This window comes from Chanodichthys erythropterus, chromosome 23, assembly GCF_024489055.1.
Source record: "Chanodichthys erythropterus isolate Z2021 chromosome 23, ASM2448905v1, whole genome shotgun sequence".
Taxonomy (NCBI): Eukaryota; Metazoa; Chordata; class Actinopteri; order Cypriniformes; family Xenocyprididae; genus Chanodichthys; species Chanodichthys erythropterus.
In genome coordinates, this window is record NC_090243.1 from 3,659,851 (window position 1) to 3,672,618 (window position 12,768).

The following is a 12,768-nucleotide window of genomic DNA, read 5'->3' on the forward strand; positions in this document are numbered from 1 at the left end:
TGTAAGTACCGATGCTTTATGCCTGAGTGTTCGATAATGATTGGTTAGATCTGATCTAATGAATGACGTAACATTAGAGTCTTCCCGGCAGAACTTACGCTAGAGCTTTCATTTACGATAATACCGATAGCACATGAAGGCAGCATAGTGCATTTCAGTATATTATTTATGGGATATATATCGTAAAAATAAATTGGGAGAGCAGAACACAAATGTGCAGTCTATGTTGTCTTTTTCCATGCTGTTGCAGCACAATATACAAAGGGAAAAAAAAAAATAACGAGGAAAAGAAAGCAGGATATTCTTGTTATACCACAACATTAAAATACCAAGCATTACGTTATTCCCCTGATGTCTTAAAATAGAACATGAATGAAATTTTACAGCTCATTCTGTCAAACTGATAGATAAGGATTATTTGTAGCGCAACCTTTGATGATTTGAAATTATTTACTTCAGTCTTTTCAAGTGGAACTTTCCCAAACCAGTAGTGCCTCCCATAATCTAAAACTCAGTAGGCTTGTTAGGAAAAAGGTGGATAGTACACAGAGTCATGTAGTTACTGTCACATGTATGTTCTGTTTTGGTTTAGTTCCTGTACCTGTTTCCTTTGTTCTCATTTTCCTGCCACTAGATGGTTTCCTTGGTAACTGATAAAGTTACACACCTGTTTCAGTTTCTGTTGATTAGCCTCCCTTGTGTATTTAAGCCCTTAGTTCATCTCAGTTCTTTGTTCAGTATTGTCTTAATTTTACGTGGTTGTGAGTTATTTCATGGATTATCTCCTGCATGTTCCCTTTTGGATTTTGTTAATTAAAGATGATTTTGTTACTTCTTCATTGTGCAATTCACTACAGCCACAGTGCTGACAGTTACCTTGCTTACAGTTTTTTTTTTTTTTTTTTACAATGCCAGGACATATTTCACATGACATGAATTATTTTCTTACTTAGACATAAACACCAGCAAAACTCTATATAGGCCCTGCCCACAGGCTAATTTGCATACTCTCGTGTTTACATACTCTTTTCAAAACTGTCAAACTTAAGTTCAAAACATATTACAAAATTGAATAAGATGGCAATTTGCTACATTTCTACAGTTATACTGTACTGAAATATATTTTGAATCAATGAAATACTAACAATTAGAGGTAGATGAACACCTACACAGGTGTTTGTCTTTCAATTTCATTACCATTTATACAAAAGGAGACAACTTAGGGAAAAAAAATGGACTTTAATGTAAACATGGATGTAACATATACTGCAGTCAATTATAAGCAGCAGAGAGTGTCATTCTCGTTTTATAAAGAAACTTTACAAAAAAAAAAAAAAACATTATATAATGCTACCTGTGTTTTAGGTCATTGTTTTATGAGTGACAAAGTGTGTTTGTTGGTTGACAACCGTTGCTAGTGTCATGGATGAATAAATTGATTTGAGACATGTATGAAGTGTTTTTGGTAGTTTTGGTGCATTTTGAAAATTGCTTTTACAAGTTGAAAGTTGGTTAGGAGAGCTGTGTAAAGAGGTTTGATAAAATTATTGAGAAATATGTCCAAGTAATTGTAAAAAAAAAAAAAAGTTTCATTTATTTTATTATAGTTTCATTTATGAACTAAAACACTAATGTATTTATTATAGCGCCACCTAGTGCCAATGCATATGTGTGTTTGTGTGTTAGGGTGCCTGAGTAGTCTTGGAATCATCCCACTAATTTTGAGATCTTTGCGACTTTTAGACGACTTTTTAGACAATTTAGGACAGAAAAGAAATAGCTCAGGCAACATTTGTATGCAGATGCAAGTTGGGTTTGTGTGTGTGTGTGTGTGTGTGTGTGTGTGTGTGTGTGTGTGTGTGTGTGTGACTTAAATGTCCAAAAAGTCTCCAAATACTTTTTGGGGCCACTGTATGCCTGTATGTATACATGAGAAAATCAAAAAGGGCCTGCAGCCTGCTGAGCAGTACTCATGTTTATTTGAAAGGCTACTACCGTTGAATAAATCTGCAGTCTGTCTGTCATGGTGAGCTCACGTTCTCAGCGCAGATGTTCACTGAACAGCACATTGAGGAAATGCTGCGACTGCTTCTCTATTTTAAAATCCTCTTTATCTTTTCTCTTTTTTCTTCTCTCAGACCTGCCTCGCTCCACTGGCTTGCACAATATTTTACTGGTAGTCCAAACAGAACTGAATTAGTTTATTATCTTTCAATTAGCTCTGAAACAGGCAATCTGTGTGATCTCTCAGCTTTTCTCGGTCTGTAGACTCAGAGATTGAGAGGGTCAAAGTTCACATATACTTCTGCTTTAGACAGACATACATGTACACATGAAGAATCTCCGTTTGGATGAGGCAGTATTTCTCCAAAAGGCTTTTTTGGAACAACAGTGCCATCTTGTGTCTGTATTATTTTAGTGTTAGTGATTGAACTACTAACAGAAAACTGATCTGAGGCAAGCACAAATTCTGGTTTGTGTAGATAAATACCATTACCACATACAAAGTTTGTGGTCAATAAGATTTTTAAAGAAATTAATACTTGTATTCAGCATGGATGCGTAAAAGTGATCAAAAGTGGCAGTGCCGGCATTTATATTACAGCTTTCTGTTGCAAATAAATGCCGTTCATTTGATCTTTCTGTTTATCAAAGAATTATGTATGCAGAGCTACCAAGTCTCCACAAAAACATTAAACAACACAACTGTTTTCAACATTGATAATAATAAAAGAAAAGTTAATTGGGACAAACTTTTATGTTGGCCTGACAAAGCCTTGTCTGAAAGTTTTATATGCTTCCTAGCATGTTTTAGTATATTGCTAGCATGGCCCATTGTTGTTAACATGAATTAGCACGTTACTAGCATGTGTTACCAATTGCTAAATGTTGCTAGCATGTTTTAGCATATTACTAGTATTACTAGTCTTTCTTTCTTTCTAAAACTTTTTAGTAACCACAAACTTGTTCAAAGTCAGAGTGCATAGTATAACTTTGCACTAGGCAATTATCACTTTGGATTGCAAACTGAACAGATTTATTGGGAGAGGATGAAATGAACTGAAGGCAAACATTGGCAGTAAAAAAGCTTATTCATCATATTTACAAGTTCAATGACACCTGTAAGGTTCAACATTTCATACCTGTAAAATCAGATATTATTCCTTAGCAGCTTCTTTAACATAGATCCTTCATACTTTATCATTTCAATCATAAATATCTATAAATATACACCTTTTTTGTTAGTCAAGTTCATTAGATTATGATCAAGAGTATTATATTTGTAAAAAACGATCTAAACGTGTTGTTTTTGGCTCTGGATTCAGTTTCTCCATTCCATCTACCACATCTCCCACAGGTTTATGAGGATGCAGGAGGCTGTAATAGAGACCCAGAAAACCCAGTCCAAGTGAGTTTGACAATAATATAAAAAATATGATGGGCAGGAAGTAGTCAGCCCGTTCAGACCCTGGTTTGAGCAGAAACAATAAAATAGGTGCAGCAAGATTGTGACACACAGTGAAAATATAATACAGAGTCATGTGAACTTTGGTGTTTTCTCCTTTGATGTTAAAGAAGGTAAAAATGAGGATAACTCCAACAATAGCTCGATAAAGATGTTCAAGGACTCGTGAAGTGCAAAATTCGGTGTTCTCCACAAATGCCCAGATGGTTGCCACCAGCCATATCAAGGCCATTCCTAGAGTACTAAAAGTGGAAAGCGTGATGAAGAGGGTGAGGCTGAGGATGCGAGGGGTTATGGTAAATATTTTGTAGGATAAGTAGACAGCTGTTGGGATTCCAGATGGCATCTCATTAATGTGAGGTAGAGAGCGCCGTAAACAACGTCGATAATCCACCGTGGTCCAAGCTATGTTGACGAAAGACACGGCCATGCTAATGTCTAAAAAAGACATTTTGATTACAAATCAGTCTGATTACATGGTCAACCACAAACTGTTAGTCTTTTACACTGATAAATAGGCACATACACTCTTAAAAATAAAGGATCTAAAAGGGGGTTTTCACAGTGATGCCATTAAAGAACTATTTGGGTTCCCCAAAGAACAGTTCTTAAAAGTACCATCAGTACCAATTCAGAAGTGTATCTATTATTATTATAATTTAAAATGTATTAAATAGCTTATGCAACCATTCAAACATCTGGGGATTTTGTAAGATTCTGTTTTTCAAAGAAGTGTCAATATTTCACAATTTTGGAGTCTCAATATTGTGAAATATTATTACAATTTAAAATAAATGTTTTCTATTATAATATATTTTAAAATGTAATTTAGTGATGACAAAGCTGAATTACTCCAGTCTTCAGTATCACATGATCCTTCAGAAATCATTATCATCAATATGCTGATTTGCTGCTCAAGAAACATTTCTTATTATCATCAATGTTAAAAGGTTAGTTCACCCAAAAATGAAAATTCTGTCATTAATTACTCACCCTCATGCTGTTCCACACCCCTAAGACCTTTGTTCATCATCAAAACACAAATTAAGATATTTTTGATGAAATCCGATGGCTCAGTGCATTGCCAGCAATGTCACTGAACCTCTCAAGATCCATTAATATACTAAAGACATATTTAAAACAGTTCATGTGAGTACAGTTGTTCAACCTTATTATTATAAAGCGACAGGATTACTTTTGTGAGCCAAAAAAAATAAAATAATGATTTTTCAACAATATCTAGTGATGGGCAATTTCAAAACACTGTTTCATGAATCTTCGAAGCTTTTGTTTCGAATCAGTGGTTCGGATCGCGTATTGAACTGCCAAAGTCACGTGTAATATTGAAATTTCGAAACACTTATGACATAACGAAGTCTTGTTTACTGAAATCACGTGACTTTGGCGCACCGAACCACTGATTTGAAACAAAAGATTCGTAAAGCTTCATGTAGAAGTGTTTTGAAATTGGCCATCACTAGATATTGTTGAAAAGTTGTTATTTTGAGGGTTTTTTTGGCGCACAAAAAGTATTCTCATCGCTTTATAATGGTTGAACCACTGTACTCACATGAACTGTTTTAAATACGTTTTTAGTTCCTTTCTGGATCTTGAGAGGTTCACTGACATTGCTGGCAATGGAGGCCTCACTGAGCCGTCAGATTTCATCAAAAATATCTTAATTTGTGTTCCGAAGATGAACAAAAGGTCTTACGGGTGAGTAATTAATGACAGAATTTTCATTTTTGGGTGAACTAACCCTTTAAATACAGTTGTGCTGCATAATATATTTCTGAAAATCACGATACATTTTTTTTCAGGATTCATTTGATGCATATAACATCTAGCATTAATTTAAAGAGATAGTTCACCCAAAAATGAAAATTCATCCAAAAACAAAAAGGAAGATATTTTAAAGAAAGTTTGTAACCAGGCCTCTTTGGGGCACCATTCACTTCAGTAGTAGGAAAATAAATATAAATTGGAACAACTTTAAGGTGAGTAAATGATGAAAGAAATTTCATTTTTGGATGAACTATCCTTTTAATATATATAACATTTGTAACATTTTAAAATGTCTTTACTGTCACTTTTGTCCAATGCTTCCTTGCTGAATAAAAGTATTAATTTCTTAAAAATAAAAAAATAAATCTTACTGACCCCAAATTTTTGAACAGTAGTGTACGCTGTTGGCAGTGTTGGGGAAAGTTACTTTTAAAAGTAATGCTTTACAATATTGTGTTTTACTTACTTAGTTACTTTTTTATGTAAATTAATGTGTTAAGTTACTTTTGCTTTACTTTTTCTCACCTGGGCTGGGCTCCCTGTCTTTTTTAATAACAAAAAAGTTCTATTTTTGACAAATATAAAGGCCCTTTCACACCAAAAGTGAAAGAAATGGAAGTTCTTACTTGTTGTCTGAAAAAAAGTAATCTGATTGCATAACTTGCATTACTTGTAATGTGTTACCCCCAACACTGACTGCGGATGTGCACGTAATGATTGTATCTGTGCAGGACTTACATTGGAGATTAGATCGATGGTTGTGCTCCAGTATGATATAAACCTGCAGAATGAGTTGAGGAACGCTCTCCAAAAATGTCTCAAACATGCGGAGCATGCTGAGATCTGTAGCGAGAGCGAAACGGCTTAACGGCTCCTCCTCTTGAGTCTTGCTTGAACACAGGGCTTTAAAACTCTTCTTCAGGAGTTGGAGATACCTTAGGGTAACAGACAGGCCAAAACATTAACTTAATTTGTAAATGTTTGCATCAGAGTAATAAAAAATAATACAGTTTTAACAAGTAAAGAAGCCCAAGTGTGGAGCCATTACATGTTCATTTCCTTCCTTCTTATTTTTAAGAACTAGTTAACCCACAAATGAATCTTCAGTCATCTTTTTTTTCTCATCCTCATGTCTCATGTTTACTTACGTTACAAACCTGTATGACTTTTTCTTGTGAAAAACAAAAGTAGATTAATGTTGTTGTTTTTTTCAGTGTTGTTTTTGACCCCATTGACCCTCATTGTATGAACAAAAATGTATGAAACCTTCTTCAGAATATCTTCTCTTGTGTTCCACCGAAGAAAGAAAGTCATACAGGTTTGGAACGATATGAGGGTGTGAAAATGATGATGAAAATGTTCATTTTTGGACAATTTATCACTTTAATATTTGGATATTAGATGCTGTTTCATTTGAGTCACATGATAAATTAGCATGATGTTACCTTGTTAAAATGCCTATCTGCAGTACATGTATCCCGATCAGATGGCAAGTGGACAGGTCCTTGTCATTCTCTTCATTTTCCTCATCATCTTTGAACCAAGCATAGCTGAATATTTGTATGCATACAGATGCGATCAGAACAAACACTAAAGTCAGTGCAGCCCAGGTCACATGACCACTTCTAAAATACTGCACAGATAACAACAGGTCTGATACAATGTCTCCTACATAAAAAATTAATCCCAAAAGGGTGCCTAGGCATCGAAAAATGGTAAATTTGCTTCCAGTAGATGTCATGATTGCAATTTATGGCATTTGATGAACGCTGATGGCAGATTGTGCTTGAATATGTAGATAGAGATTTAGTTCCTGTCAACGAGAACAGCTAGTTAACTCATTCCCTTCACGCCTTTATCCAAAACTGATTACCTGTGTGGAAAGACAGAGAGAACAGACAACATCAATACACTGTAGAATGATTTACAGATCAGCTGAAATGGTGCTGTGAATGAATTAACTCGAAGTGTTACTTTATCTGAATGTGTTTCTACTATCTATTTATGATTTGGACTTTGTCCAGTACATGTCACTAATGAATACTGAATGATAACATTATGTAATGTGTACAAAATGTGCAGCACACTATCATAACTAGCACCATTTAATAATATTCTGACTTACATCATGTGATCAAAAGTACATTTTCACAGAGGGCCTGAAATGTCATTCAAACTATTTCAAAATGGGTAACACTTTATATAATGTTTCATTCATCAACATTAGTTCAATGAATTCGTAAACATGAACTTTATATGAGCAATATATTTGTACAGCATTTATTATTAACCTTAGTTAATGTTAGTTAAACAAATACAACTGTTCATTGTTCATGTTAGTTCACATTCATTAACTGTTACCAATTTGATTTTAAAAATGTATTAGTAAATGTTGAGATTAAGATTACTAAATGCTTTAGAAGTATTTTTTTCATTGTTAACTAATGTAGTTCACTAATGTTAAAAATGAAACATTTAGCTTTATAATGCCTATGCAAATCACTTTCAGTTTTCATTGTCAATGGAATATGCTATAAAAAATAGGCTTGTCTTGCATGTCACCAGGTCTATGTGCTATATATCTAATAAATACATATTAAATGTTGACATTTACTATTTTAAAGAAAACATGCTGAAAGTACATAAATCAAGTACTTACTGTTAACATGTTGTGAAACGCATACAGACGTTTGACGTAAACATCAGGACAAATGTATTTGTTAGCCTTGTTTTACAGCGGTTAACGATGTCAAGCCATAAACTGTCACTTTACAACGTTCCCAAATGTAATATTAAATCAGTACATTTACTCTCAGTAGCTGTCGGTTTAAATTGTAAGTCCCATTCAAAACTTACCCGGAATTTCCATTCTGCTGCTTGCTCAGCCGCAGTGACGACGAGTCTCTGGTTTCTCAAACTCTAGAGTGTATGATTTCTCATAATTCAGATGACGTCGTAAACCACACCCACCTGAAACAGTCCTTCAGTTACTGTGTGATGTAATACACACCCAAATATGTCTTTAGATATATATTGTTGGTGGACCAATGAGTCAGTACAGCAGCAATTATTCATTCCCTGACACTTTAAATACAGAAGAAAATACCTGCCATTCTCATACTTATACTCTCAGTCTCACCCTTTCTATTCTTCTCAACCAGGAAATTACTGCACATTCTGGTCATTGCTTAGATTCTGATCTGAAACTACCATTTAACAATATCAAACCACATGTTTACAAAGTTCATATGGGTTTGGCCATTGTTAGTGTGAACAAAAATGAAACCGAGGAAATGCCTGCTTTGGTATGCCGCTTTACACGTTTTACAGTAAGCAACAGACTTCCAAGTAACTGTACTTCATGTTGCAAAACACATTAAGGTTCTCTCATCCTCTTATTAAAAGGTAGTTTTGCACTTTATTAGGAATATGGACCACAATACCATCAGCAATTATTGTTTGATCTGAGTTTTTGCTAACTAATGCTTATCAAAAGAATAAACAATAAATATCAAAATAAAAATATATATTTTATATAATAAATAAAAAGTATGAAAACAAAGAAAATATTAAGTTTACTTTAACAAGAACTAAAGTAAAGAAACAGATGTTTGGCTAAATGTTTCCCTCTTACAAAATAACATACAAGTAGCTACTTTTTAAACCAGCATTTTAAAGGTGCCCAAGAACGTTCTTTCACAAGATGTAATATAAGTCTAAGGTGTCTCCTGAATGTGTCTGTGAAGTTTCAGCTCAAAATACCCCATAGATTTTTTTAAATTAATTTTTATGCTTATTTTGGGGCACCATTAACAATGCACTGATTTACACTCGGCGCCGCCCCTTTAAGACGCGTGCTTCCTGCCACAGCTGTCGACTATATTACAGCGCATTTACAAAGTTCACACAGCTAATATAACCCTCAAATGGATCTTTACAAGATGTTCGTCATGCATGCTTCGAATTATGTGATTAAAGTATTTTTGGATGTTAAAGTTTTATTCTGAGTGAATTTGAGGCTGTCCTCTGTGGCTAACGGCTATTGCTACACTGTTGGAGAGATTTATAAAGAATGAAGTTGTGTTTATACATTATACAGACTGCAAGTGTTTAAAAAATGAAAATAGCGACGGCTCTTGTCTCCGTGAATACAGTAAGAAACAATGGTAACTTTAACCTCATTTAACAGTACATTAGCAACATGCTAATGAAACTTTTAGAAAGACAATTTACAAATATCAGTAAAAAATATCATGCTATCATGGATTATGTCAGTTATTATTGCTCCATCTGCCATTTTTCGCTGTTGTTCTTGCTTACCTAGTCTGATGATTCGGCTGTGCACAGATCCAGACGTTACTGGCTACCCTTTTCTAATGCCTTTTATAATGTTGGGAACATGGGCTGGCATTATACAAATATTGGGGCGTACACCCCGACTGTTACGTAACAGTCGGTGTTATGTTGAGATTCGCCTGTTCTTCGGAGGTCGTTTAAACAAATGAGATTTACATAAGAAGGAGGAAACAATGGAGTTTGAGACTCAGCGTATGTCTTTTCCATGTACTGAACTCTTGTTATTCAACTATGCCAAGGTAAATTCAATTTTTGAATCTAGGGCACCTTTAATGTCTTTGCAATGTAAGCAAAGATATGTAAATACATGAATATATCATGTAATGTAAATATTATATTGGACCCTTTTCACACTTCCAGTTCTTAAGGCAGAAGTGGTTGCCCTGTCCAAATACCCACACTTGCGGTCTTTGCACTTGACAACTTGTCTACTTACATCACATATTTCCTGTATTTGGCTCAAGTGTTCAAGTGGGTGTGAAGACTGCAAGTGTGTGTAGAACTTTTGATTACCCGATGGGACACACTTATACTCTTGCAAAAAATACAAGCATTTTTATATATATAATATATATTTATATATATATATATATATATTTATATATATATATATATATATATATATATATATATATATATATATATATATATATATATATGGGCCTCCATGGATCGGACTTTTTTATTCAGCACATCCCACTGCTCCATTGGATTGTGCATCCTGGTGCCATGTGTTCCCACACGCACTCGGCCATCCACGTGATGTAAAAGAAAGCATGATTCATCAGACCAGGCCAGCTTCTACCATTGCTCTGTGGTCCAGTTCTGTTGCTCATCTGCCCAGTGTTGGCACTTTCAGTGGTGGACAGGGGTCAGCATGGGCACCTTGAGTGGTCTGGTCCCCATTCGCAAAAAAGGCCAGCCTTCGCTCCCCACATGCATCACTGAGTTTTGGCCCCCCATGACCTTGTCGCTGGTTCCTTCCTTGGACCACTTTTGATAGATACTGACCACTGTAGACTGGGAACACCCCACAAGAGCTGCAGTTTTCGAGATGCTCTGACCCAGTCGTCTAGCTATCACAATTTGGCCCTTATCAAACTCGCTCAAATCCTTTTAGCTTGCTCATTTTTCCTGCTTCTAACACATCAACTTTGACAAAATGTTCACTTGCTGCCTAATATATTTCCCACCCACTAACAGGTGCCGTGATGAACGAGATAATCAGTGTTATACACTTCATATATTACAGTGCACAGCATAAATGAGTACACCCCTCTGAAACTTCTGAAAGTCAGCGATTACTCAATTAATTTGAAGACATGTTAGGATTCTTTAGAGATATAATATTCCAGCAAGTCTGCTTAATCAATTACCAAAGAAGCATGTCATAATTATTCAGGAAAATAAGATTTGGTTATCAAGGCAATGTTGTGTAGCAAAAATGAGTACACCCTCCTAAAAGTTACTAAATAAAACAAAATAAATTTTTTCTGGTGTAAGTTTGAGGCAATGTTTGATCAACAGGTAAGTATGTTGAACCAAAACATTTAAAGAGAAGTAATTTCTTGACAATTAAAAGTGTTATATAGCTCACTGAATCATTCTCAGACTTGCAAAATGCAAGTGGAGTGAAGCTGGAGTGAAGCTCTTATATAGGGATGTATGAGTGCTGAAGGTGTGGAGTTGGGAGTTGTGCTTTATCAATGCTGTCATGGATTCCCTCACCATGTGTAATTTAATACACAAACTTGAAACAGAAGATGTTACCCTTTCCTCATTCCCTGCATTGTTGGACATTTTTTTCAACATGACAATGAGGATATGCATTCTCCCAAGGTGAAAAACCTTCTGTGGACATGTATTGCACTCAGTCTTAACACTCTTGAGCGCCTGTAGAGATGAGTTGAGCAACACTCCCCATTAAAGATCAGGGCATTTAAGAAGCTCATTATCCAGGAGTTAAACAGGAAGATGTGACAATTTGTCATGAACTTGTATACTCCGTGCCAAGAAGGGTCAGAACAGTATATTAAAAATTATGGAGGGCATACTAAGTGCTATAATATTATACATTTGATTAATTTGTTATATCTAGGTTGTACTCATTTCTGCAATCCTTCATTTAAACATTATATACAGTACAGTCCAAAAGTTTGGAACCACTAAGATTTTTAATGTTTATAAGAAAAGTTTCGTCTGCTCACCAAGGCTACATTTATTTAATTAAAAATACAGTAAAAAAAAGTAATATTGTGAAATAATACTACAATATAAAATAACTGTTTTCTATTTGAATATATTTCACAAAGTAATTTATTCCTGTGATGCAAAGCTGAATTTTCAGCATCGTTACTCCAGTCTTCAGTGTCACATGATCCTTCAGAAATCATTCTAATATGCTGATCTGCTGCTCAATAAACATTTATGATTATTTTCAATGTTGAAAACAGTTGTGTACTTTTTTTCAGGATTCCTTGATGAATAGAAAGTCCAAAAGAACAGCATTTATCTGAAATACAAAGCTTCTGTAGCATTATACACTACCGTTCAAAAGTTTGGGGTCAGTAAGAATTTTTATTTTTTTGAAAAGAAATTAAAGAAATGAATACTTTTATTCAGCAAGGATGCATTAAATCAATCAAAAGTGGCAGTAAAGACATTTATAATGTTACAAAAGATTAGATATCAGATAAACACTGTTCTTTTGAACTTTCTATTCATCAAATAATCCTGAAAAAAAATATTGTACACAAATATTTTGTACAATTGTACACATCAAATGTTTCTTGAGCAGCAGATCAGCATATTAGAATGATTTCTGAAGGATCATGTGACACTGGAGACTGGACTAATGATGCTGAAAATTCAGCTTTGCCATCACAGGAATAAACTACTTTGTGAAATATATTCAAATAGAAAACAGTTATTTTAAATTGTAATAATATTTCACAATATTACTGTTTTTACTGTATTTTTAATTAAATAAATGTAGCCTTGGTGAGCAGATGAAACTTCTTTTAAAAACATTTAAAAATCTTCCAAACTTTTGGACTGTACTATATATATATATATGTATCTTTGTTTATTTTATTCACTATACAAAGGGGCGTATAGATCCTCTATCCACTAAGTCCCTTGACCTGAAAATTAGTAAACCT

At 34.5% G+C, this 12,768-nt stretch overlaps 1 protein-coding gene across 3 annotated transcripts; it reads right to left on the reverse strand.

Annotated features, from left to right (window-relative positions):
* Positions 1–988: 988 nt before the first annotated feature.
* Positions 989–9,598, reverse strand: xkr9 (XK, Kell blood group complex subunit-related family, member 9). Of its 3 annotated transcripts, XM_067377519.1 has the most exons (5): positions 9,572–9,598; positions 8,108–8,221; positions 6,697–7,124; positions 5,990–6,186; positions 1,106–3,904 (listed from the first exon to the last, which is right to left on the reverse strand). In XM_067377519.1, the coding sequence occupies exons 3-5, from the start codon at positions 6,990–6,992 to the stop codon at positions 3,276–3,278; spliced, it is 1,122 nt and encodes a 373-aa protein (XP_067233620.1). In that variant the 5' UTR covers positions 6,993–7,124; positions 8,108–8,221; positions 9,572–9,598; the 3' UTR covers positions 1,106–3,275. The 3 variants fall into 3 exon arrangements, with proteins under 3 accessions (XP_067233621.1, XP_067233620.1, XP_067233619.1); XM_067377520.1 differs by lacking the exons at positions 8,108–8,221; positions 9,572–9,598 and adding an exon at positions 7,911–8,080 and having other exon boundaries at positions 989–3,904; XM_067377518.1 differs by lacking the exon at positions 9,572–9,598 and having other exon boundaries at positions 8,108–8,272.
* Between the last annotated feature and the right edge of the window lie 3,170 nt (positions 9,599–12,768).

Coding starts and splice junctions, on each gene's coding strand:
- xkr9 (XM_067377520.1), bottom strand. CDS start 6,992: ATGACATCTACTGGAAGCAAATTTACCATTTTTCGATGCCTAGGCACC. Junction 6,187..6,696: donor CAGATAGGCATTTTAACAAG/GTAACATCATGC, acceptor TGTTACCCTAAG/GTATCTCCAACTCCTGAAGA. Junction 3,905..5,989: donor CCATCGATCTAATCTCCAAT/GTAAGTCCTGCA, acceptor TGTCTTTTTTAG/ACATTAGCATGGCCGTGTCT.